The 27424-nt window shown below is 38.0% G+C and overlaps 2 protein-coding genes across 3 annotated transcripts; one reads left to right on the top strand and one right to left on the bottom strand.

Annotated features, from left to right (window-relative positions):
• Positions 1 to 960: 960 nt before the first annotated feature.
• On the top strand, positions 961 to 3144 carry LOC149164877 (uncharacterized). Its single transcript, XM_089429628.1, has 4 exons — positions 961 to 1801; positions 2294 to 2540; positions 2664 to 2811; positions 2920 to 3144. Exons 1-4 carry the CDS (start codon positions 961 to 963, stop codon positions 3142 to 3144), a joined length of 1461 nt encoding a protein of 486 aa, XP_089285754.1.
• Positions 3145 to 4643: 1499 nt separating this feature from the next.
• LOC149164876 (expansin-A2-like) lies at positions 4644 to 6425 on the bottom strand. Of its 2 annotated transcripts, none has more exons than XM_089431024.1 (4): positions 6328 to 6425; positions 6026 to 6182; positions 5426 to 5738; positions 4644 to 5209 (listed from the first exon to the last, which is right to left on the bottom strand). In XM_089431024.1, exons 2-4 carry the CDS (start codon positions 6162 to 6164, stop codon positions 4900 to 4902), a joined length of 762 nt encoding a protein of 253 aa, XP_089287150.1. In that variant the 5' UTR covers positions 6165 to 6182; positions 6328 to 6425; the 3' UTR covers positions 4644 to 4899. The 2 variants fall into 2 exon arrangements, with proteins under 2 accessions (XP_089287150.1, XP_089287151.1); XM_089431025.1 differs by having other exon boundaries at positions 6026 to 6170.
• Between the last annotated feature and the right edge of the window lie 20999 nt (positions 6426 to 27424).

The raw sequence follows: 27424 nt of genomic DNA, 5'->3' as shown, positions 1-27424 counted from the left end.
TCTGAAATGATAAATATGAGCTCTGAACTGTGCTTGATGCGAAGTCCTTACGCTTGTATTAGTATAACCTAACTGTCTATATATACAGACTACAGTTAAGTACTTAGTGGACAGTTAAGTCCTCTGCAAATTTGGATCGACAAAGATATCAGTACTCTAACAGCCCAAATTGTCACCAAAGATGCAAGGAAAAGGAACTAACGCTCAAGAACCAATTAGGAACAGTGTCAAAGACTTTAGAGATGCTACTGAAGTACCACTGTAGGCAAAGATCAGTCACTGTAGCTCTACATCAGTCACCAAAATGCAAGAGCCAAACCCTTATTAAGCTTTTATGATGGTTCTTTAGTGTTTTAAGCTCTATTATTGTTGTTGTTCTTGAGATTAGGTTATGAAATAAAATACTTTAAACCTGATTATTTTGTTACAGCCACTGTAAAGCTTGCTTAAGATCTGGAAATGAAGATGATAGTCAAGGATAGAGAGGAAAACAAACCTCATGGAATAGCAGCCCTCCTTTAGTGACAATTTTGGGAACCAAACCACAACTTTTAGGCTCAAAAGAGCAGTGAGGCTCCTCAAGATACCTGCAACCACAAGGATTAGTCTAATGCCGAACATATGTCACAAGATGCCACTGTTAAGTTAGATCAAACCTCTGTAATTTTGTGTCAAGCCACTGTAATAATGATATCAGCCCAGTTGAGTCTGCAGTTAACAAAATGTTTTTGTGGGCTGAGAGTACCCAAAGGACAAATTCTTTTGGATCATTATTTTCACCCCTTAATTTACATATGCTCCACTTTTTCTAGGTTCTAGGCTCTAATTATGTTCTCACTGTGTTGAAGGCTGAAGCCTGGTTTGACTGTGTTGAAGATGACTAACGAAAATGTAATTTCAAAAAAAATTGCAGGCATTTCAGACATTGAAGTGTCAGACATTTCAGACTTCTAAATTCCAATGGCACCCCCAAAATCAACTGCTGTAGCTTGGAATTTTATCCAAAAAGATGGTTTTAATCTTTCATGTCAGCTATGTGGACATAATTTCAAGGGCACTTTGACTAGAGCAGTGGATCACCTTCTCGGTATTAGCAATGGAAGTGGAGGTGGTGTTGAAGCCTGCACTAAGATCACTGATGAACAAAAAGACAAAGTGGAGAAAGACCATTCCAGTTCACAGATGCAAAGGCAGAAAAGGGTGAATAAGAGGCAGCGAATTGAGAGGGAGATTGCCATGTCTTCCTCCAACACCATTAATTCAGTTTCAAACATTGGTGGATCTAGTTCTACAGCTCCTCAAGCAAAAACAGGTGGGCCGAAAACATTAAATCAATTCTGGAAACCTGTTGAGAAACAGGAAGTTGATGACGTTGTTGCTGAGTATTTTTATGCATGTGCAATTCCCTTTAATGTGGCGAGGAGTCCATATTTTAAAAATGTAATTAAAAAGCCCATTGATTTTGGGAAGGGCTATGTTCCTCCTGGATCTGAAGCTTTAAGGAAAACTTTGCTAAAGAGAGCAAAAGACAGAGTGACAAAAAAGTTGGCTGATATTAAAGAGTCCTGGAAGCTTACAGGATGCACAATTTTGAGTGATGGTTGGTCAGATTTGTGTCATCGCCCATTGATCAATGTGCTTGTTTATTGTCCTCAAGGGGTAGTTTTCTTGAAGGCAGTGAATGCAATGGATCAAGTGAAGACATCAGAATTCATTTTTGGAATTTTGGATGAAGCGATTCAAGAAGCTGGGGTGGAAAATGTTGTCCATGTTGTTACAGATAATGCATCAAATTGTGTTGGTGCAGGGAAGCTGATTATGGAAAAATATGGGCAGATTTATTGGACCCCTTATGCAGCTCATTGCTTGGATTTAATGTTGCATGACTTAGCCAAATTTCCTTGGGTCAATGAAACAATCCGAAGAGCCAAATCGATTTCAAACTTCATCATCAACCATCGTCTCACTTTGAGCATATACAGGAAGAATGCATCAAAAGAGTTGTTGAGGCCTTGTGATACAAGGTTTGCCACTTTTTATATTACTCTGAAAAGAGTTGTTGAGGAAAAAGCGAGCCTAAGAGCTGTTTTTTGCAGCACTGAGTGGGAGAGATCTACTCTCTCAAAAGAAACTAAGGGGAAAAATGTTGAACAAATAGTGCTCAATAATGGCTTTTGGGAAAATGCAAACAAGGTTTTAAAAATTTGTGGCCCAATTGTTAATGTGCTCCGCATGGTTGATGGTGACAAACCTTGTATGGGTTTTGTTTATGAAAGCCTTGATCATTGCAAAGAGGCCATTGCAACTGCTTTTGATAATGTGCAAGCTGATTACAAGGAGATATGGGATTTAATTGATCATAGATGGAAGATGATGCATAGTCCATTACACGCAGCAGCATGCTATTTGGACCCTAGATTGTTTGGGTTACCAAGACATAAGGATGAAGAAATCATGAATGGACTTATCCAATCTATTGAGAAGCTAAATCCAGATCTAGAGATTGCAGGTTTGATCAGAAGTCAGTTGAGAGCATACAGGTAAATGTCTTGCAATTATATTCCTTTGCATGCAATTATATGAATCTTGTTGTTAATGTCTTGCAATTATATGAATCTTGTTGTATATGAACTGATTGAGATTCTCAACTTGAGAGCATACAGGTTAGAAGAAGGATTATTTGGAACAGTATTAGCAAAGTATGATAGGAGCAGAAGTGATCCAACACTATGGTGGGAATTTTATGGTTCAGGGGCACCAGAATTGCAAAATTTTGCAATTCGTATCTTAAGCCAAGGAACAAGTGCATCAGCATGTGAAAGGAATTGGAGTTCCTTTGACCACATTCATTCCAAAAAAAGAAATAGACTGTCATCTCAAAAATTAGAAGATCTTGTTTATGTTCGTAGTAATTTGCAGTTGGCATTGAAGAATGTGGCTAAAGAGTCATCCAATTCTTCTACTCCGTGGATCGATCCCGTTCCAAATGCAGCAATGGATGATGCTGATTTGTACATTGATAGTGACATGGAATTCGCTGATGAATCTGGTGCTGAAGCATCTAGCGGATTCATATCTCATACTGCTCTTGATGACATAGAACTTTTTGATATAACAAGTGGGCAACAGGAACGTCAAGAATAAAACTTGTGTTCCTGTTTTAGATTTCTAGTTTAGTTTTTGCATGAACAATTTGCTAGAGCCTAAAACTGCCAAGCTAGCTGCTACTTTAAAGTTTAAAGTTTAACCTCTCTTTTTATCTTATAAATTATAATGCAAAGTTTTTCATTGAACTGCCAAAAGAATATATATTTGCTGTTCATTAATTAAATATCTTAGAAGTTAGCATATATTTGCTGTTTTTGTATATTTTTTTTATGCCAATCTATCTTTAAAAAATAGTTATGAATGGTTGCTTACAAAGTTACAGCCTACAGGATTTCTTATAATCATGTTTTAATTTTTTTGGGATATTTTCCAGAATCTGTGCTTGTTTTTCATGCCTTGAGGATTCACATGAAGTGATAAAGGTATTCAGGTTTTATATACCAGCACTAAATAGATATGTTTCCAGGTATGTTGAGTCAATATATGTGAAATTGCAAGGCTGTCCTTTGAATACAACAATTGTTGTAATAAATCTGTCAATGCTGGCCTGAACTTTAAACACAATTTATATCTGTACTTTCAGATCTGTTCAAACTTCTTTGGTGGGGGTTTTGGGTGTTTTGAGTAAGAGTATTTTGAGAGGCATTCAGTCCTCTTAATCACTTGATGTAACCAAAACTGCTAATGAAGATAAAGGCTGTTGTTCACTCTTATTTGATGACTGTTTACTGTTCTATTTGCTTTGATGGTTACATCATATTTTGGTTGGTGATCAAATGGTATCTTTTAGAAATTTTCATTATTTCTTTGTCAATATGGTTGACTCATTAGCAATTTTCATGTGCTACATAACTTGCTGATTTTTCCTATACATTTCAAGCTTTTCATCGAATTATGCTTTGACTCCATTATTGGATAAGGTACTAGCTCTTGCTTATCTTCTCGTTACACAATAACACGCAGACCTTCCAGCTTATAATGGTTCCCTCCTGGTCAAATTTATGGGTATTCCATAGCTGAATATGAAGTATATTTCAGTTAATATAATTTCTAACAATAAGATAGTCTTTATAAGTGTATAAATCTGCCCTTTATCTTTAATATACTTTTTTTTTTCGAATTTCTATATGTCTAATTTTATGTCGAATTTTATCGACAAAATTTGAGTTGCCGAACTTTATTCGAATTTCATGGTCCTCTAACTCGAACTCGAACCTGGTGACTTAGGTTCAAACACTTCTGCGAAGAATAAAGTACTTATTGTAATGTCGCATGGATGGTTCCTTAAAAAAAGTTTAATTATCTTGGGTTTCCATTGTATTAATTCACTAGTTAGTTAATCACTGAATAGAATTTTAAACGGAACAACCGTGAAAACGAAATTTGCTTTTGTTAAAACATGAATCATTGTTCAAACACTTCTACTAAGAATAATGTACTGATTGTAATGTCGCATGGATGGTTCGTTAAAAAAAGTTTAATTATCTTGGGTTTCCATTGTATTAATTCGCTAGTTAGTTAATCACTGAACAGAATTTTAAACAGAACAACCGTGAAAACGAAATTTATTTAGCACTGGCGAAAATCTCTACGGCGATTCATAGGTGCAATTACAATATTAAATTATTCGGATCAATAAAATCCATCGATTAACCAAAACCCTACTGAAAGTTACGAACAGTAGCTGCCATAATGGCGACAAATAGCCAGAAACCAGTTCTAGAAGTAGACACAAACGACTTGGACAGGACTTTAGGGTTTGTTAATCGGATCTAATGAAAACTCCGGCAATCAGAATTGGCCCCCCTCGAATGTCTGGCCGATCTTCCAATTTGAGGGAACTACGTCATCGGAAACCACGACCTCTTTATCGCCGGATGTGACTTCGAACGACAGAGTCTCAGCATTCAAGTAAGATTTGCTCTGCCAAATTTGTCCCCATCGTCGAGTCATTGGTTCCCAATCGGTGTGAACTGAACCTTTAATTGAAACAGCAGATATGTCTCCTGTTCCTCCAATATTGCTCACGAGCACATGATTTGATGAGGAATGACCATTCAACATTGTGAATAGAATCCCTCCTCTCCTTTTGCAATGTACTCTGCAATACGGAAAACAGTCAATTGGATTAAAAATTAAAGGGTTTTTAAGATGGATGGTAGATTTTAGAAATATTTTAGAAAATTGATAAACAAAAACTACCTAAAACAATCAAATTAAACTTATTATCTAATTCAATAAAATTAAATCTTTTATTAAATTTCTAAAATATTCTTCAAAACCATACATAAATTGAATATTAAAGATTCAACTATACCTCCTATATTTGATAGGAATGACGCCCGGTTGCTTGTTGGCAATCTGCAGGAAAGCAGACTGAGACAGAACGAAGTGTTTCATAGGTGGATTGCACCACCCACCGTTGTCATACGGGAGAGAAGTGTTTGGAGGACACTTGTTGGTGGCACTAACAGTCACAATGTGAGGTGCACACCATTGATAACGGCTATCGCATGATATTTCGTAGCAGGTCCCGCAAGCAAGTCCATCGTTAAAAAGAGCTGTACTAATAGCTGCTGTGTTCTGTCCGAAGCATCGGCTGTAAGCAATGCCGTACCCGCAGCCATTCCCTGAGACATTAATTTTCACCAAAGAGTTATACAAATCTTAGGCAAAAGGCATAATGTTTATTTCTAAAATTAAGTGGAATTCGAAATATTTCAAATCTACCATAAAAAGCAAGATGGTTAAACATGTCTTAGACTGTGATTGATCATTAGGCAATTTTAACCATTTAGATACCTTGATAGTGACAGCTCAAACCACAAGTTGATTAACCATACCAGTTATCTCAAACGCCATATAAACTAACCACCCAAAAAAAAGATAGCTAATTAGCCAAATAAAATGCACTTACCCAATACCCTAGAAGTGTCTCTGCCGTTGAAGAATGTTGCATTTGCATCGTCCCAGTCAAGATCTCCCTGAGCTCCATGAGATGTCATCCACAAGAATCCCAATAATGCAAACCACGTAATACTCTGCGTTGACGCCATACAGTACTGCACAGTATACTGTCAGCCATAAAAAATTAGTCATGAAACCGAGCCTCGGAAACCAATTGCATTGTGAACGCTTAGAAATTCAACGGAGATCAGAAACATATTTCACAACTCTAAACGACCAAAGCAGCAGAAATGACAATTACAAAGATCTTACCTTTGGTGAGAGATAATCTATCTATCTGTCAAACCCTAAACCTTTGCTGAGGGATAATCTATCTATTTCTCAAACCCTAAACCTCAGAGAGCAGAACGCGAACTGGGTATGTAGGTAACACTGAGAAAATATTTATAGCTAGGGCCTGAACTATTGCCATAAATGCTCCATACATACGTAGTTCTGATTGTCACGTTTCTGTACATGTTTCTCCGTAGTTTCGCCACCAACTCCTCGCGGGACCAACTATCAACACAGGTCAAGCCAACTTCACATGGAGCGCGAGCTGTTATCCACGCGATTTGTACAGTGGATGTCTAAAACTCAAACAAGTTCACATGGAGCGCGAGCTGTTACCCACGCGGTTTATAACGTGCGAAGTAAAACTCCGAGTACCGAAAGTATTCAAATGAGGAACAAATTAGAAATGGGCAGCCAACTATGAAATAGCACGTAAGAATTTCGTCTTTATCAACCCAACCATGATATCCAATGTCAGCACCTCGGCTTCATCGACCTTAACAATGCACATTTAACATTGAAGATTTGTCGCTGACCCACATATATGTAAATGCAGTTAACGAGGTCAGCGTTATGCACGCAGGACTCTATTTAAGTGTGAGGTACCTTGACCCTTATTCGTTGAAATATGAAGTTCTAGAACCTTAATCTTTGCTTTTTTTTGGTTAGATAGTGTAACTTTCAGAAATTTTGACCTAGATTAAGCTATTGGTTTGTGTCTTTGCCCTGCGTTATAGCAATCTCTTCATGGTCAATAGTCAATATCCCGTCCGGAGTAGTTATAGCAATCAGTTAATCAACCTACGGTCAATAGTTGGTTGAATGTAGATTACTCTGCTTACTTTTTGTGATTTTTATTACCTCCACCAAAATTTTAGGAAAATCCTGGAAATCAACATTTTCTTGATGTTGTTGAAGTTCTAGGGCTTTTATCTTTACCTTTTTTGAATCACTTGCAAGAAAATTTGACCTAGATTAAGTTATTTACTCATGATATGGTTGGGTGTTTCTTTATAATTATAAAAGTTTCAAAACAATTTTTTATTTATAATAATAATTATTATGTGTAAGTCGCCTTGAAAATTTAATTAATGTAATTTTTAATTTTTTTTAATTTTAATTCCAATATTTTAATTTATTTTTTACAAATATATTAAATTTTGAAGGTCAAAATTTGTGTGGAATTTAATTATTGAAATTTTTTAAAATTTATAGTAGGATGAATTTACATGCAATTTTATAAATTTTATTAAAAATATTAATAAAAAATTATATATTTATTAAATTACTCTAAATATATGTTGAGTTTTATTAGCACAAGTAGTTGACAAAGAGTTTTTATGTGTAAGGTGACTTGTGTTCAAATTTCATAGGGATACTAAGCACTATTCTGGGAGGAGACATTTGATTTACAAAAAGAAAAATATTGTAAGTATATATAATAAAAAAGGATGATTAATTTAGATAAAAGATTTATTAAATTTATTATAAAAAATAATAACAAAAAAATTATATATTTATTAAATTAGTCTGAGTATATATAACAAACATGACAAGTACATAAGAGTAAGACATTAATCGCCCTCACATGCGACAATAATGATGGTTAAGCGTGTTGGGTATGTAGGGCCTAATGGCATGCAGGAGAATTTTCTCAAGATAACAACGGGTATTATCCCAATGGTGATGGCGTTTGCATGTAGTCGCAACAACTGGAAAGAGTAGAGCTTGGATTGTTGGCAGAGGTACCTATTTGGTCCATTTGGAGGATCGCTCTTGAGAGCCAAGCTGGGATATTAACCAGTGGAGGTAAGCGACTGTGGTTACAAAAGGGTTTTCTGAAGTTGCTCTACATGCATTGGTAGCTAAAACCATAATTTGGGACCCTGGTTTGGTTCTTGCTTGGCAGTCGGCATTCTTTAGAAGTTAAGCTCATGGCCTTAGAACCTCTCGTGAAACATTAATATTGAGTTCCAGGCATTATGGATTTGAGGGTGATGGAGAAAGAAATAGTACAACCTCTCTGGTAATTCAATGTTCTTACTTGTTACAATGTCTTTTGTGAATTCTTTGGTTGTGTGGCTTAGCAGATAGTGTAAGGAATGAGTTAAGCGACCATCCTCACTGGTGTGTGGCCCGGGCGAGTGTTTTTCAATTTTTATTTTGTTCTAGTCTCGAGTGGCACTGCAAATGCTCTAGTCTGAGAGGGCTTGGGATATTGGTTTCTTTAAGTGCCCCCTTGTATCAGAGAAATTGTGAAAGCTAAGGTAGGGCTAGATTGAGAGGTACATCGGTGGATTAGTTTGACATTACAATTTCGTGGAGGTTACAATTGTACTCATTCTAGGGGCCCAAAGCAGTGGTTGCAATGGAGTAATCAATATACCAGGTTAGTCGTGGCTACTGCGGGTACTAGAAGTAGCCAATAGTGGTACATGGGGGAGCGGAGCGGAGCCCATCGATAGGTGAAAGGCTATTGTACAGAACTAGTGGGGGGAGAGATAACTCAAAACCCGACATGGGTGTGTATGTGCGAAGAGGGTGTAGGAAGCAAAAAATTAACCTTATGGTGCGACTCGAATCTGAGTTGTCATGTGCATCGCCACCTCATGTAGCGTCAGCAAGGTAGGTCGTGGAGAGGTGGCACATATAGTGGAAAAGAGGACTGTCATCAAGTGGTTCAACCTGTAGATGAGGGTGAGTGAGATCAGCTGGTGATTCCCATGGGCAGGTGGACTTGCCCTCTCCCCCCTCCTCCTTTCGATTCCATCGAAGATCAAATTTTCCTTGTCCAAGGATCAGTTGACCAACAGGTTCAAGATCGACGCAATGACATGAATGAAATTATCAACTTTCTTAATGATATTCAACCTAACGAGTGGCACATTCTTGACCGTCAGGACTCCCTAAGTTGTGGCTAAAAGAGGCTCTAAGATTGGATGGAAAACTTCGAAGGTCACAGGTCCCATATGGAATTACATGTTTATGATGCTTTTCACCACCCCACTGAGGGAAGTAATGTTGACATGGGTCGTGATAATGCTAATGTGTAATGAAGAGAGTGGGTTGTATTTTATTTTTTGAACAATTTTGGGCCCCCTGGGCCATTTACATGTGGTCCAATAATGTTGTTTTGTTGATCTCGATGCTCTTTTGTTTGTACTTGATGGCCAACAAATCCAGTAAGGGTGAGGCCTTAGTTATCGGGCAGAAGTTTTCCTCACCATGTACCATTTTCAAGAATTAATAGAAATGCTTGATTTGCAAAAAAAAATAGTATATGTAATGAAATAAATGAATGAAAATATATTTAAACAATTAATTGTCTGAGAAATTAACTCAATTGTATTTAATAAATTTAAACTACATTGGAAATAAATAATTTTATTAAATTATTCAGAAACCTTTAGTTTAATTAATAGATGAAATGGTTCTTTTAATGACACTTTTTCAGGTCAATTTTACTCAAATTCCTATAGAGATTTTTAAGAATCATAAGTGTTAGTTGTTTAATCCACAATGTTTCTACATCTAATTTTTTCTTTTAGGGTACTAAATTCATTTATACATTTAAAATTGCATTTTAAACAAAAAAAAGCACAATCTTACATTCTAAATTCAAACCAAAAAAACTATTTCATTTATTAGTTAAAATGAACTATTCAAAAAATGTATATAACAAAAATAATTATGCAATATAAAGAATAATTATAAAAAATTTTAAAAAATAATAATGCAAAAAAATGAGATTAAAAATAATATTAAATAGTATCAATGAAATAGTTATCAACATTTCTCGGAAGGAAGAAGATTAACAGAAACATTTATGTTGTTCAACATTTATTCACATTGTGGAAGAATGTGAGGTCCCTATACTACTAGTGTAACCCCTTATTGTTATTAGGACAACCCATTTATTATATTTGTTGTGCCAATGTAGTCCCCATATTGTTATTATTGTACCCTATAGAAGCTCACTATTGTTATTATTGTGTCCTTACATTATTATTGTTATGTCGGCTCTGATTATATTATGACCCCTTAGACTCCTATATATATAGAAAGGAGGTCTTGTGATTTGTATCATCCAAGAATTGTTCATTTGTGCAATGTAAAGGAGGTTGCCCCCTCGAAGAGGCTTATTTCTAAGGTGTTCATCTATCTTTTCTATCTTTTTGTGAGTTGGTTTCATAACATTTGGTATCAGAGCTTTGGATTCGAGGGTTTCGCTACTCCAAACAGGTCATCATGGAATTTTCACTATAACTTTGTTTCTGCGATGTTTCAGAAGTGAACAAAAAAACTCGTTTGAGAGGACATCGTGCTAAACCTCGGGTCCGAATTTCAGATCTTGTCTTCCTATATTTTCGGCGATATGATATGAGGAAATTAGGCTTTTGTCAAGCTCCATAATTTCATCTAAAACAGGCCATCATGGAAGTTTCACTATAACGTGTTCGCTAAGATGTTTCAGAAGCTAAAACAAAAACCCATTTGAGAAGAAAGTGATTTGAACCTCACTTCCAAATTTTATATCTTGTCATAGGATATATGATCCGAGGAAGTTAGGATTTTTGCAAACTCCTGAATTACATCTTAAACAAGCGACCTTGGGAAAATCGTCATAACTTTCTCTCTAAGCATCATATTGAAATTTCGTAAGAAGTTATAGAAAGAGGATGGACTATAGTTTCCTTTTTATATTTTTCAGATTCGAGGGTAAAAACAGTGACACGTGCCACTTCATACAAGTTCGCTCTTCTGAAAAGGTATATAATCATGTCATCTTGGGAGATTGTGCATAACTCTTTCTTTGAGAATCCAATTTTGATCACACAAGTGGTATTTGAAAGAGGACACAGAGGGCTACCATAGGTCATAATTTTAGAACTTAAAGATACGAAAGTATAGAGTTACAATCATTTCAAGATCGAGCTCCTAAAATCAAGAAAAAGTTAGATGAGGAAGTTTGACGGCAAGGATCCGGTATATTGGATACTACAAATGGAGAAATATTTTGATCTACATGGTGTACCACTATTAGAAAATGTACATATTGCATCTAATTATTTAGAACCGAATCAATTTTTATGGTATAAAGCACTTTGTTCTCATAAACCACTTGTTACGTGGTCAATTTTCATGGAGGAAATGATAGCACATTATGAGGATACGAAGAGAAACACCTTTAGCCAATTGATAAATCTCAAAAAAAAGTGTTCAATGGCAGAGCACATTGAGGACTTTCAAAAATTGAATATAAGGGTAAATGATATTCCAGAGAAGAAAAGGGTTGATGTCTTCATAGGTACTTTAAAGGATAACATTCAACATGAGGTTCGTCTTTGGGAACCTGATTCATTGGAAAAGGCCTTCATGTGGGCAAGAAAAATTGAAAGTGAAATTATGGAAACAAGGAATCCCACCACTCACGAATATAATTATGGAAGTGTTTTTTCTCCTAGCCTTCCACAACCTACAAGGTTTACACCACAATAATTGGAAGAAAAAAGAGAAAAAGGGCTTTGTTACAATTTTGATAGCAAATGCGCTAAAGGTGATAAGTGTGCTGAGAAGAAATTATTTTACATAGATTATGAAGAGGAGGAAGAAAAGGATCAAGAAACATCAAGAGAAGAGGATATACACTAGGAACCAACCCCAGAGAAAGAAAAATTGAAGTCGGCCATATCTTGTAAACCATTGGCAAGAATTAGCACTCCTCAAACTCGCAATATAGAAGGACATATCAAGAAGAAGAAGGTTCAAGAAGTGAAAAAATACATCGAGAAAGAAGAAATGAATCCAACCATATATTGTAACACATTGGCTGGAATTACCACTCCTAAAACTATTAAGATAGAACGACATGTCAAGAAGAAAAATGTTCAAGAAGTGAAAGATCACATCGAGCATCAAGAAATGAATCTGACCACATATTGTAAAGCATTGGAAGAAAATACCACTCCTCAAACTCTCAAGATAGAAGGACATATCAAGAAGAAAAAGGTTCAAGTAGTGAAATATCACATTGAGCATCAACAACAAGTTCTCCAACTTTAAAGGATAACAGCACTTTGGTGAAAAATCAAATGAACGAGAAGATAGCTCAATATCGTAGTGAATTTTTTTTTGATATAGGTGATTGGGTATTTTTACGGCTACATCTCAAGCAAGCTATTTATGAGAAGGAAATGTTGGCAATACTACATGCACCTAAGAAATGGAAACCTTACCCAATGGGAAGACACTTCAAGGTAAAAATGGATCATGATAGTGTTAAATACTTTTTAAAACAAATATTATCTTTAGAGAAACATAAAAAATGGGTCACAAATATGTTGGGTTATGACTTTGACATCATCTACAGAAAAGGGAAGAAAAATTTTGTTGCAGGTGCACTCTCAAGAAAGGATGACGATGTCGAAGCATTGTTTTGTGTTATTTCTATTATCCAACCAGATTGGGTAAATGAAGGAGGGGATGAATGGAAGAAGGATGAAAAAGTGTGGCCACTGATTCAAAAGTTGCAGAAGATCCTAGTTCAAACAATATTGCCAAACCTTGATGAGGAAGGAAAAATCATATTGGAACCTGGAGCAGTCGTAGAAACAAGAGCCCGATAGCTATGAAAGCGATCAATTTCAAATTATCTCATCAAGTGGAAGGACTTACACGCTGAAGATTCCACATGGTAGGACAAGAATTTTATACAGAAGTGTCAAGAAATACTCAAGCATTGAGGACAACACTTCTTCAAGGAGAGGGGCATGTTAGGTCCCTATACTAATAGTGTATCTGCTTACTGTTATTAGTACAACCCCCTTATTATATTGTTGTGCCCATGTAGTCCCCATATTGTTATTATTGTACCCCATAGAAGCCCACTATTGTTATTATTGTACCCTTAAATTATTATTGTTATGTCGGCTTTGATTATATTACAACCCCTTAGACTTCTATATATATAGAAAGGAGGTCTTATCATTTTTATTATCCAAGAATTGTTCATTTGTGTAATGTAAAGGAGGTTTCCCCCTCGAAGAGGCTTATTTCTAAGGCATTCATCTATCTTTTCTATCTTTTTGTGAGCTGGTTTCATAACAAAGAAGAGTATATATATATATATATATATATATATATATATATATATATATATATATATATATATATATATATATATCTGTGTATATGTATGTATATATATGTATATATATGTATATGTATATGTATATGTATATGTATATGTATATGTATATGATGATGATTAATTTTCACTAAACCCAATGTGGTCTATCACACATCAAGAAAAGAGAGTCTAATTGTCATTCTTCAAAATCTTGTTTTTGTGATCAAGGAGCACGGAAAGAAGCTTTCCAATATCACTATTGTTGGGTTGAATTAATAAGTCAATAAGATTGAAGGTGTGATTGATGATACAGAATTAAGAGCAGATGTGGACAAGAGCCAGGTAGTCTAAAAGGAAGTTCTTTCATATTCCACCTTCTTAGTATCACAAATCTGACAAGTTCTATTGTCCTGGGGAGTCTTGGGGTTATATCATTACCTAATCAAACCGCAGAGCTCATGAGAGTTGGTTGTAATCCCAGGGATGTTCATTTTCTTCTTAGTGCTAGTCAACATAGAGAGATAATTCGGGTTATCAAGGGTGGGGTTGATCACATCCTTATAATACCTTAGCTTCCTTTTGACCTCCAACTCCTTCAAATCCCACATCTTGTCCTGAAAAACTGGAGGTAATAATATCTTTGATACTATACTTTCTTCCCATGATGATATCCTCCTTAATCCCCCAAAGGTTGAGCCAAGACTGAGCATCCCCATGCCACTCACGCTTGAGGCACATGTGGGGGTTTTGTCTAAAGTTAGAAGTAATTTTTTGGAGCTGCTTGGATTCCATATTATGAAGATTCTTCTTATACATCATATATCTAAACATAGCTCCACTTTCAACGGGGGACATGCTAGCTTTGATCAAGAGGATAGGATAGCGAGTATTTTCCTTGATCTTGAGGTTATAGGTTATGAATTCATTTCGGATAATCTCAATCTTTCTCCATGAATCCCTCGATATAATGAAACCCAAAACTTCAGATCTCTATTAGATAACAGGGTTGACAAGAGTGACAAAGAGGAACCTTTTTTTACTCCAAATGTAAAGATCAACTCACTTACAATGGCTTTCACGCTCATAATAAGATTTTGAACCTCCAATAATTCTTTTCTCAATGTTATAATTCTAGTTGAGCTAATGAGGAATGTCAATACCCAAATATTGATAAGAAGAAAATTTCTCAAGACAACGTTTATAATAGACGAAAATACCATAGGTGATCTTTTTGGATTTAACGATCATGACTTTAGTCTTATCGGTATTAACTGTCATACCCATCTTGGAGTAGTAGACATGACGAGTCTTAAACTTCTTATATATGTCACCATGGCTCCTTGCAAGAAGAAAGATATCATCCACATAAAGGAGAAGAGTAATCATAATACCAGTGAGCTTGGTGCCTTTGTAACCCACAATTTCCAGATATTGTTCTAGTTTATCGATATAAATACCAAAAATGGTAGGGGGGAAGGGGAAAACCTTGCTTAACCTAGATATTGAATTTATTATATTTAGACCACCCTTCATTGGTCTTAGCTTGGTAATGAAAGTTTCATAGAGGCGAATCAGAATAATCGTCGGTTTAGGAGGGACCATGATCTCTTCAAGCCTTTCCTGGAGCTTATCTCTTGGGACAGTGTCGAAATATTTTCTAAAGTCCACAAAACAACATAAGGGATTGGTTTTACTATTGCGACATTCCTTTGCAATGATCCTAAGAGCGATAAGGTGGTCAATGGTCGAGTGATGTCCCCTAAAACTAGCTTGCCCTTTAGCTCTTTTACCCTAGTTCTCAAGCCAAAAGCTAAGATTTTTTTCCATAATGAGTCGATAAATATTGTTTAGGATGTGGCTACTCATAATGGTCTTGTAGTTAGAGGGAATGCTTTTGTCCCCATTTTTTAAGATAGACACAATAAGGTTTTGCGTCCAAAACTTAGGAAAGCCATGCTTTACAACCAAAATGAGAAGTTTGTGAAGATGATGAATGAGGATATATTTTTCCATTTTAAGGATCTCAGCTTGGTAACCTTAAATATAGTTGGATTTCCCATTAGCGAGCTTATTAATCCCAGACTCAATGTCTTCCAAAGAAAAAATATCGTCCTTAATAGGAGTGTTTAAGATGGTGCCCATGGTGTTCGCAGAGTCATACAAATTCTTAGGATAGTTATCCCAATTTTCTAGGGATATAGAATGATTATCTTTAGTTTTATGAATAAGCACATTCCACCAAAACATTCTAGGCACAAATTTAGAAAGGTGAAGAATATGCTCTTGTATCTTATTAGCATATGACCTCTTCTTCCTCTTAATGACAATTGTGTATATACTTATATTATGGAGCTTAATGCTTTCATTAGGGACATCTCTAATTGCTTTCCTCACAATTTTTATAGTCTTTGTCATACCAAGGATTAGAATTTCTATTATTTTTCTTCTAACAAACCTTATTAGAGAATTTTATAATGGTGGTGGAAAGAGTAGTAGTAAAATGGTAATATATTTGATCAATGTTATCATTATAAGTCAGGGAGCCTAAATCCCTTTCCAAATCTCTTAAAAAAAGGTCGACATTACTTCTATCAAAGTGAATGTGACTTTTTCTTTCACTGTTCTCCTATATGTGGGTGGTATTGTTATAGACATTTTTGGGCACTACAACCCCAAGCATAAAATTTCCATAAACCAAGGGCTCCTAAGTCCCTAAAAGTGTTGTTCTAACCCCTAAAGGAACAAGGTCAACTGATTACAGCTTCTCCCAGAAGTTCTCCATGAAAAACTACTCAGAACTGGTCAAAATAGGATCATTTCACCTGCTCCATAGGCAAAGTGCGTTGAATCTCACCTAAGTACACTCTGTGGGTGTGTTGCATTTCAAAAAGCCCTTATATGCGGTGCGATGGGTGAGAAGTGACAAATGGCAGTGTCAATCTGCGAGGTGGAGAGGCATGGAATCTTCCAGAAACTTCTCCTGTGACACTTGCCTCTCTAAATTCGACCAAGGATGAGTAAGAGATCATCAATCTCCAAGTGGAAGCAAGAACTATCAAAGGGAAGACACTAATCAAATCACAAGCTAACTCATCTCCCTTACAGATATCTATATATGGATTCCTCATCCCAGAGATCCAGAGGCTGGAATTTTTCATCTTGTAAGGAATTGTTGTTGGTTTCTTGAGGCAACATCATAGTGTTGGGTGATCTAAGCTTTGCATGAGGTGAAGAAGGGCTTACTTGCTGAGAGGATGATGCTGGGTCAGAACAACTGGTTGTAACTCTCTTGGCTCTTTCTTGATTATCAATAAAAGCTATTCAAGTTTTCCTACATACTCTTGTGTCGTTTATGTTTTATGCATTTGTATGGTCAATTTATAGTGTTATGCTACTTTGATTCTACAGGTACTCTATGAAGCTGGGTGTACAAGGAAGGAAGTAGCAAAGGACTACCAAAAGAGAGAGGAATCGAACTAGGATCCAAGCACAAGATAGAGGTTGGTCTTCTTTGTTCCTCTCTCATCTATCTTTCATAAAGGAAAAACGGAAGTAGCTTTACTTTGTTTGTTTCTATGGTAGCTACCACACCTTAGTGCGATTAGCAGTTCTGCATAGAAACTTTTCCCTGTAACAAAATGGCGACTCCGCTGGGGAGTGACTAGGTTGTTTATTTATCTACCTTGTTGTTTATTTTATCAACTTACAGACGGAGCCTGAAGTTGAGCCAGGTAGCTTTCGAACTGCATTTGCTATGCAAATGCAGAGTAGATAAATGCTGCTTCAGTCAATCTCTGGGTTTTGTTTATGAATTAAAAAACTAATTTACAAACTCTCTAATTGCCCTCGTGGTGGCTCTTGTAACCTCTTTAGATCTAACCCTGTTGTTGATTTACTGATTACCACTTTCTCGGCCAAAATCCCTGAACTGAACTACAAATTGTGACCTGGAACCCAAGTAAAGTCTTGTCTCTGGCCCAGCGCAGTATCTGTTCTGTGAATCTGAAATTCAGCGCGCTTCCCGAGTGTAGCAGGTGCGCTGCATTTCAAGTTCACTGTGTTACAGGTGCGCTGATCAGACTAGGCATTGTTCCTCAGTTTTGGTTTCTGTGATTCATTCTTTTTAGTTCTATTCATGAGTTTTGTTTCCTATAGTTAGTATACCTCTGTTTGAAACCCCTTTCCTTGCTGATATTCCGCCTCCATTGTGCAAAGAACTGTAAATGTTTTTGTGTATTTGTTGAGTCATTTTTAGTTCTCAGTTGCAAAAAAGTAACATAATTGTACTGTCGTTTCTTGATTAGAAAGTGTCGCAAGTGTCGTTTTCAGTCATAGAAGAGAGTCGGATTGCTCTCGATAGCCGATTACTCTGTTACTATTGTATTTGATCTGAATTTGTAGTTTTTCTAGTGTCGAAAGCAAGTATTCATTTCCAAATCGCAAAGTGTTGTGATTGTCTTCATTTTTTATTTTGAAAAGGAACTTGTTAGTAATTGTCGCTTGAAAAGTAATTCAGATTTGCGCATTAGCTTCCTTTTTATCATTCACATATTAAGAAGGCTGAAAACAAATACATTCATGTGCATTTGCATTTAGACTTTTTGATTGGTTTGATTTAGGATAGTGCATATAGTGTGTGCTCTTTGCTCTTTGTTGAAAGAATTTTGTCTTTCTTTCCTTAGTAGCTAGGATTTTCATTGCACAAAGAAGATAAAAGACAGTTTATCATCTTAGATTGCATTTTAGGAATTGTACATCTACATCACGCGATGAAACTGAAAGGAAAATTTCTTAAGCAAGATCAACTATAAAATAAATTTGATGAATCTAACAATGCTTTGGAACCTAACGTACAACATCTAGAAGTCTAGGCTAGAGACGTATTCCGCCGTCGTAAAGCCTGGTAACTGTTGTTCTCACTGATGGTTGGGTGATTCCTCCACTTTGAGATGATAATTGATAGTACGGACTTGTGCTCTCACGTACCGTCCAGTATATTTTGGGAGACCACAATAGGCTTAATCCTTTATCCATAGGAAGCCGTGTCTGTCGCCCTATCGATCACAATGCACTGAACACAACATTCAAGAAGATTGACTGCGATACCGTAAAACGTATTCTGCAGTTTTGAGATTGGTTTGGTAATCCCTCTTCCTAGATTTCTAGAGCAGTCCCTTTCATTCCTTTTCAGACCCCTTAACGGAAAAGGTCCATCTGAGCACTTGTCACTTCAGGCTCATTAAAAATCGAAGGTGACTAGAGTCATCTTTTATTTTTTCTCGACTCTTTAAAATTGAGAAAACAAGTTGTGTCAAAGCATATAAAATTCATCTAATTCGGAAACATACTTCCCCTTGATTTTTAGTTGATCGAGTAATCCACAATCGTGGAAGAAAGTCAATGGAAACCTCGTCATTCGCGGAGGCTTACGAGCCAACCGTCTTTGTCTCCGGAATCGAAACTATTACGGACAAAGCGAACTCGGTTAACCGGTTCCAAATCTCCTGGTAAAGTTAGAACAAGTGTTCCAACAACATCAGAGACTCCGGTTACTCCAAACATTTCTGGTACCCCTCCCTTTACAGAAGAAGTTCAGTAGCCACCGAAGGACAGTAGTATTGATCCTAGTCTGAGGGTAAACACTTGTATCACTGAACCAGTTCCATCTAAGACCAGTTCGGAGAGTGTTGTTCCCTAAACATCTGTTGCTACAGATTCCATACCTTCTTCAGCACCAGAAATATTCTACGGACCTGACGGTCTACCTCTTCCACCTGGTCTGATTGCTATAGAAGAGATTGTGGAGGATCCTCCATCTAGTACTCCATCGCAATTGGGAGTCGGGATCACTCTGTATCCTTCTTCATTAGAAATTAGTCTACCGCCAGTGGAAGCTCCTGTAGAATCGCTAGGTAATCTTTTGGATAGACTAGAAATGTCTGAAGAACCGTCAACATCTAGGACTGTGTCATCTGACACAGCAACGTCAGAACTTCCTGCTATCACTCCAATAATGTTTGTCGGTATACCGTCTGTCCCAACTAGCTCTCAATCGCTAGAAGGAGCCCACTCAGGGGTTATTTCGATGGTGGTCCGTTACTGTTTGTTCATCCGGAATAATATTCGGAAACTCTTATGTTGAGTCTCAACAAATTGATCCATTTGGAGGTCAATTTGGGCAGTCCGGTCCTCAAGGACAAACCATTCCCTTAAGTACTGGATTACCGCCATATGGGGGGCAGTATACCCTTTCATTGTCCCCTCTGGGAGGACAACCATACGGGAGTTCACAACAAAATTCGGGTTATACTGGAATTACATCAAGCGGTTGGGTACCAATACTACCTCAACAACCAAGAGTTGTATATTCGATGCAACAATTTTTACCTATGTCAAGTATACCAACTACGCTAGCTATTGTGACGGTGTCGCAAGTACAAGCGCTGCCTGTTGTATGCCAACCTCAGGTTTCTCAGGTTGTAATGCAATAGCCTCTTAACCCTGCAACTCAACCAAAATCACAGACTGGTGGAATGACACAGGTTCAAACAGGTACAATCACCCCTCATCTTGGTCAAACAGTTAGTATCGGGAAACAGCACATGGCTTCACAACCATGGCTAGTGCAATACCGACAGTTGCAGTTCCAACAAGTATACCAAGGTTCTGAGCAACAAATCTTTGCAAATAGTGGGCAGCCGTATATTCAAAACTGTCAAAATCAACCATTCTACAATGGTCATGCCCACCAACCTTACCAAAGTTACCAACATCAAATGCATTATGCTGGTATGCAAAGACCAACTGCTCAGGTGATCCCATCTTATCCTGGGTATGCTTCACCTAACCTGAATCAACAGTTACCCTTCGTGGTGACTTTAGAGTTACATGATTTAAATCGGTTAACAAATGATCCAATCGCTTATGCCCCTTGGTGGCCAGCGATTCCGCATAAACTTCCATCAGATATTCCTAAATTTAATGGAAATCCGGGTGAAGATCCGTCGAATCATGTGATGACCTTTCATCTGTGGTGTTCATCGAACACCCTAAATGATGATTCAATTAAGCTTCGCCATTTTCAGAGGACATTAACTGGTCCGGCAGCAAAATGGTATATTGAATTGCCCAGAGCTTCGTTTGACAACTTCAGTAGCCTAGCCACAACCTCTTTAACCCATTTTTAGTTACCAATAAGGTACGAAATGGGAATGGAACTTCTTACCAATTTCAAACAAACAATGGCCACTCACATATCTGATCATATACATGAGTGGCAACGTCGTCGTAGAATGGTAAAAACATATGTTCCTGATCAACTTTTAGCTGAATGGTTTATTAAGTCATTATTTCCTTCCATCACGGAAGATGTGGCAAAAGGGGGAGTCATCACCGAAGAACAGCTTATCACTCGTGCACAATATTTAGACTTGATTTACACTCAGTCTGGCATGCTCTACGATAAAATACCTGATGCTCCTAGACCGAATTCTCAGTCCCTCCTCCTCTTAAATCAAACAATGACTCTCATGCCGGCAATGGCGTGATTGGTGCAACATACACGAAATCGACAAAGGCTACATCTAAAAAGGCCCATAAGATTTCCAGTCAAAATGCAAAAGAAGAACTTCTTGCCTCGGAAGTAAATGTCGTCTCGACAGATAAAGGAAAAGAAACCAAGCAACCAGGGGGCAAGAAGAAAAGCAAAGGAAAGAAGAAGAAACATGAAGAATCATCACCTGAAAAATCTTCTGCAAACCCTCCTGGAAATAGGAAACTAAGAAATCCATGCTTTATATGCGATGAGGATCATTGGACTGCAGATTGTCCACATAGAGCTGAGCTTAAAAAATTCTTCAAGAATTCAAAAACCTCGGCAGTATTAACTGATCCATTTCCAAATCCAGGAACAAATCTGGTTGGCAGTGGAAATGCTTCCCTGTCTCAAGTGCTGATGTTGTCGGTTTTCAAACAGTAAAATGATGCTTTGATATCGACAAGGAGCAAAGATTACGGGAATCCACAGTTGTCGAACAACAAGGATAAAGGTCAACCTAGTAGTTACAACTTCGATAGAAGTTGCACCGCCCATCATTCCTGAGTTGACAATAAAACTGCCAAAGGGAGTAGTACACAAGTCGACGTTTAATCCTCATGCTAGAGCAGCACAACATTATAATATAGTGGAAGATTTGGCCCAAAATCCATCCACTATGTCGACGCTTGAGGTACTGCAAAATTGTCCATCCCAAAAGCAGGCTTTATTATCGGCCATCAGTGGGATAGACCCAAAGGGTTCCAATTTTGTATCCTTTGATCATAAAGGATATGATCCTCAGTTACCAGCTCAACTAGCTTTCCTCGTTCAAGTGAAAGCCCTCAACAAAACTGTTCATCGAACAATTATTGATGAAGGGGCATCTACATGTATTATATCGATGAGTTGCTGGAAAGCTTTAGGATCTCCAACCTTGTCACGATCTTCGATGACATTAAAAGCATTTGATGGACGAACATATACCCCATATGGTATTCTAAGTAACTTGAAGGTGGAACTAGGAGGGAAAAAAGTAGAAATAGATGTTGAAGTAATCGACGGAAACCTCGATTACAACATCCTACTGGGAAGACCATGGATATATGCTATGGCTGTTGTTGTGTCGACCTATTTTAGGAAGATTTCATTTCCCTTTAAAGGAGGGATTAGAATCATCAATCAACAAAACTTCCTCCCCAATGATTCTCAAGTTATGGGAAGCATTCCAATGATCCATGGAAGCCCCCATTCGCTTCAAAATATCGGAGTAGGCCTACTAAAAGACCCTATATTAATGGGAACTTTTGCCCTTCCACCTCCAATCAATTTGGCGGAAGTAGCATCGGTAGGAACCTGCAATATGATATCTTCGATTAAAAAGATCTCAGAAAACGATATCAACATGGATCATGCGCAGGTATTGCCTCCAAGCCCAACAGAAATATTGTAGCAATCAATGTTCCTAGCATGGGAGGCAAACCCAAATCAATGTTCATCAAGCATTTGGATAGATAGGTCTAAGGAATATGGCACCCCTTCAAATCCTTGGTCGTGAGTGCGTGTCACTGACGAAGGAATTGTTCAATCAATGGTAATTGAAGGGGAACCATGGGAAGATTACCACCATCGTTCCCTTCTTCCGGATTGTGAAGAAAATACTGTTGATGACCTTTATCATCCTTCAGTTTTTGATTTTCTATCAAATACTGTAAACACGGTGGATTCCGAGCAAAACTTGTCCAACATTGAAGAGACTATCGCCATAAATATCTCGACCAAAACAAATGTTGTAGAGAATATTTATGTTGGCAAATGTTGTTCTCCTTCAGAACTGGAAATATATAACGCTCTTTTTTCGCGAATTCAGAGATGTCTTTGCTTGGTCATATAATGAAATGCTTGGTCATATAATGAAATGCCAGGCATTGACTCGAGTATCGTTGAACATGAAATCAAGATGTATCCATATGTCAAACCAGTATGACAACGGCTATGGCAGGTGCACCCAAAAAAAGTCGTTGCCATCAAGGAAAAAGTTGAAAAACTTCTCCATGCTTGTTTCATTTACCCGGTTCCTCTAACCGATTGGGTATCGAATATTGTCCTTGTTATGAAAAAACAAGGAACGATTAGAGTGTGCGTCGATTATAGGGATGTAAATCAAGCTTGTCCAAAAGACAACTACCCTACACCATTCATTGACCAGATAATTGATGAATGCGCCGGATGTGAAATCTTTTCATTTATGGATGGATTCTCCAGGTATAATCAAATAAATATCCGCCCACAGGACCAGTCAAAGACTGCATTTATTTGTCTGTGGGGCACATTCGCATATCGAAAATTACCCTTTGTTTAAAGAACGCAGGGGCAACCTTTCAGAGGGCAATGAATTATGTCTTCAATGACATCAAAAACATCGTTCAACTCTATCTCGACGACCTCCCGGCTCATTCGCGAAAGAGGACTAATCATCAGCAGCATTTAAGAGCAATATTTCTACGTTGCTGACACTACAAGATATGACTCAATCCACACAATTGTGTATTTTGCGTCAGTTCTGGTCATTTACTTGGCTTTGTAGTCTCGAAAGACGGGATTCGTCTCGACCCAAGTAAGGTTCAGGCAATCATAAATTTGCCTCCACCTACCAATTTTCTTCAGATTCAGAAACTCCAAGGGAAAGCAAACTTTCTGAGGAGGTTCATTCCAAATTACGTCGAACTTGCTAAAGGTTATACGCGTCTTTTGAAAAAGGAAGTACCCTTCTTCTGGGATCAGGTTGCACAAGCTTCCTTTGATGCTTTAAAACAATCCCTAATGAAACCATCATTAATGTATGCTCCTGATTGTCAAAAAGACTTTAACTTGTATCTAGCTGCAACGGATACAACCATCACAATGGTTTTAGTTCAAGAAGACAACGGAATTGAACATCTTATATATTATTTAAGTAAGAACTTAAATGATACAGAAAGAAAATATTCTTATGTTGAAAAGCTAGCGCTCGCAGCTGTTCAAGCGATACAGATATTTTGACACTATGTCCTCTTTCGAAAAACTACTATTCTGTCAGATTGCAACCCCATGACTTATATATTGTCGCGACAGTTGCTGCAGGGCAAATATTCAAAATGGATAGCAATTCTACAAGAGTTTGACCTGGAATTTGTAAAATCCAAGTCAAAGAAAGCTCTGGTTTTCACAGAATTATTATGTGATCTCCCATCGTCGTCCAACGATGAAACATCCGAAGAAACGATCGTGGAAGAAAATTTGTTTCTAATATCTTCAAGCAATCTGTGGTATGTGGATATAATCATTTATCTCCAAACCCAAAGATATAGGCCCAATACCTCCCGCTCCAAACAAAAAAGTATTCGATACCAATCAAAAGACTACATGATCGTCGGTGATACACTTTACTGTCGTGGTGTCGATACAGTTCTACGGAGGTGCCTCACCCATGAGGAGGCTGAAAAACTCCTGAATGATTGCCATTTAGGCGCGTGTGGGGGGCATCAATCAGATTATGCTACAGTGCAAAATGTTTTATGAGTAGGATACTTCTGGCCAACAATATTCAAAGATTGCATAACGGTAGTCAGAAGTTGCCATGCCTGTCAAATTTTTGATAGCAAAACCAGAAGACCATCCGCACCTCTGCGGCAAATAGTTTCTGTTGGCCCATTCGCCAATGGGGCATCGATTTCATGACATGTAACCCCACCTCGACTGGGGGGCATGGGTATATCATAGTCGCAGTTGACTATTTTACCAAATGGGTCGAGGCAATGCCTACATTAGATAATACTGGTGAAACAGCTGCCCTCTTCTTTTTCAATCATGTAGTCACCAGATTCGGCGTCCCACAAGCTATAGTCACAGATCATGGATCGCATTTTTGCAATCACATGATGGTCGAATTAGCTGCCAAATTAGGGTTGTCTCACGACAGCTCCACTCCATATTACCGCAAGCCAATAGACAAGTTGAATCAATCAACAAGGTCGTGAAGCACATGCTACAAAGGATGATTGGAGTTCACAAAAGAAGTTGGCACCTAATTCTTTACTCAGCCTTGTGGGTTTACCGAACATCGGTAAGGAATGTGACCGAGTTTACACCTTTCCAACTGGTGTATGGCCTAGAAGCAGTCTTACCAATCTAGTGTGAAATCTCATCCCTCAAACTCGCAATCGACTTTCTCCCCGGGACTTCAAAAGAGGAGGCTCATTTCTTGGAACTAATCCAATTGGATGAAACCCGTCATGATGCCTCTTTGGCTAACGAAGCCCATAAGAAACGAGTCAAGGCGCAATTTGACAAGAATGTCAAACCCCGTGTCTTCTCAGAAGGTGACTTGGTCTTGCTTTATGACCAAGAATCCGATAAATTGGGGGCAGGTAGATTCAAGTCTTTATGGATGGGCCCCTATATTGTTAAACGAGTGTTAGCAAAAGGAGCCTACAAGTTAATGGATTATGACGGGATTCCACTGGCACAACCTCGTAACGGGTTGTACCTTAAGCGTTACTATGCGTGATTCAGTATAGTAACCTATATGCTTCTGTTATGTTTTTGTTTTCGCTAAAGTATTTGTTTTGGTCAAGTAATCCACTTTTTACATTTATTGCAGATGTCAAACCTATTGGAGTCATGTGTTGGATATGTCGACGGAGCGAGTCGTAGTTCGCGGAACCTATCTTCCACGGCCTGGGCCATTTTTGATCCAAGCGGCGAGTTAGTAAGTTTCAGAGGGGTATGTATTGGTCGATCAACGAACAAAATCACTGAATATAGCACGTTGATAGAACTTCTCTCTGATGCCATCACACATGGCATATGCCGATTGATTGTTAGGCTAGACTCACAACTCATCATACTACAACTCACTGGTATCTACTCTGTCTGAAATCTAGCTATTTATCACATGTTCCTAAGGGTTAAGATTTTGGAAAGGTAATTTGATTTTATTCAATATCAACATATTTCCAGAAGCTTAAACACATTAACTGACTTATTAGCAAATTATGTGTTAGATAGACATTTGCAACATCTATAAAAAGAAGCGTCTCATCAATATTTGCATCAGGATCATCCAACTTAACCAAAATAAAACTCCGAAAATCAAAAATATATATATAATTGTTTATGGTTTACACATAATGTTCCATAACCAAGAAAAATCGGTCGAATGACCCAAAACTCAAAACACTAGGGGGCACCCTAGTCTAATGATGCTCGTGATAACAAGTCACAGCCTGTGTGATCATTCGTAAGAGCCTAGTCCATCGTCTTGGCACACCAGTAGTATGCCGCTGCAACCTCAAAGGAAAATCGTCAGTCCTCACATCTAGAATACCGAGAGTGAGGCCCTCGACCTGATCCTGTAATGTTGTGAGAGTCTCGGCCACATCAAGGTCACGAAGGATAGCCCTTCCAATAGCCTCTCCTGCTGGGGCGGCAGCTGGCACTCTCAGGCGTACTACTGGCCGAACAGGACCGACATCTGCATGAACACATTAGTTTTGATTAGCCTTGATAGAATAAATCATAAGTACATTGTAAAAGAAAAACGATAAACAGGAATATGGTCAAAAGAATTTACCAATGGCACCCCATTGTTCGCCAGCCGGCAGTACCAAATCTAGGTCACCCTAAAAGTCCATACCAGCATATGGATACTCGGAATAAACCATCTCCTGACGATCAAACCACCCGAAGAAGGTATCAGAAAAGGAAATCTGAGATTGGCCAGCATGCCTAGACATATGGTCGACCCATCTCTGCATACGTGGTTCAGTTGGTGAAGGTAAATCGAGTGCAATATACTGCAGCTGCATCAGTGGTATATTTTCCAAGGCGAAGGCAGTCACGATAGAACCATATCCAAAGTTCTTCAGTCTCCCGCTCTTCACCTTGGTCAACTGTTCTTTCATCACAAGGAGTACTGCGTCACACCAGTTGAGCACCTTCGGTTGGAGACATTCCAAGGCGTACTGCATATAAGATCGGTTGGCCACATGAAGAGCCGCACCACCAGCCATCCTACCAAAAGTGAATAGAATAGTCCTCAAGGACCTGTCAGTGACATCTTAGATGATGATCTTTCCATATTTACTCAACTGAGATCCCTCTCTACAATACTTGCGAACATAGTCTCTCACAGATTCACCTCCTCGGGCGGAACCTGATAAAGAGATGGGGGCACCCCGCCTTGATAAGCCGGTCAAAAAATAGATGTCTACTACAGTCAAGGGGATGGATTTGCTCCTAATCTGGAACACCTGGCTGGTAGGATCCCAGGCATCGAGCAAATACTGCAACAAGTTGATTTGTTGTCTCATGCTAGAAATGCGGAAAAACATTAGAAAGCCACAGTTCCGCAGTGCGTTTATTGTAACCAG

Source organism: Pinus tabuliformis, chromosome 5_1 (genome assembly GCF_031772625.1).
Source record: "Pinus tabuliformis cultivar Carrire ecotype Pingquan chromosome 5_1, CPIR1, whole genome shotgun sequence".
Lineage (NCBI taxonomy): Eukaryota > Viridiplantae > Streptophyta > Pinopsida > Pinales > Pinaceae > Pinus > Pinus tabuliformis.
This window is presented reverse-complemented; position numbering and strand designations above follow the sequence as displayed.

What these genes read in the sequence shown, in the direction of transcription:
- LOC149164877 (XM_089429628.1), top strand. Translation starts at nt 961, where the DNA reads ATGGCACCCCCAAAATCAACTGCTGTAGCTTGGAATTTTATCCAAAAA. An exon ending in TAATGCATCAAATTGTGTTG is followed by an intron (nt 1,802 to 2,293) that starts GTGCAGGGAAGC and finishes ATCATTGCAAAG; the next exon opens with AGGCCATTGCAACTGCTTTT. An exon ending in GCCAAGGAACAAGTGCATCA is followed by an intron (nt 2,812 to 2,919) that starts GCATGTGAAAGG and finishes AGTAATTTGCAG; the next exon opens with TTGGCATTGAAGAATGTGGC.
- LOC149164876 (XM_089431024.1), bottom strand. Translation starts at nt 6,164, where the DNA reads ATGGCGTCAACGCAGAGTATTACGTGGTTTGCATTATTGGGATTCTTG. An exon ending in AGACACTTCTAGGGTATTGG is followed by an intron (nt 5,739 to 6,025) that starts GTAAGTGCATTT and finishes TTAATGTCTCAG; the next exon opens with GGAATGGCTGCGGGTACGGC. An exon ending in ATTCCTATCAAATATAGGAG is followed by an intron (nt 5,210 to 5,425) that starts GTATAGTTGAAT and finishes TCCGTATTGCAG; the next exon opens with AGTACATTGCAAAAGGAGAG.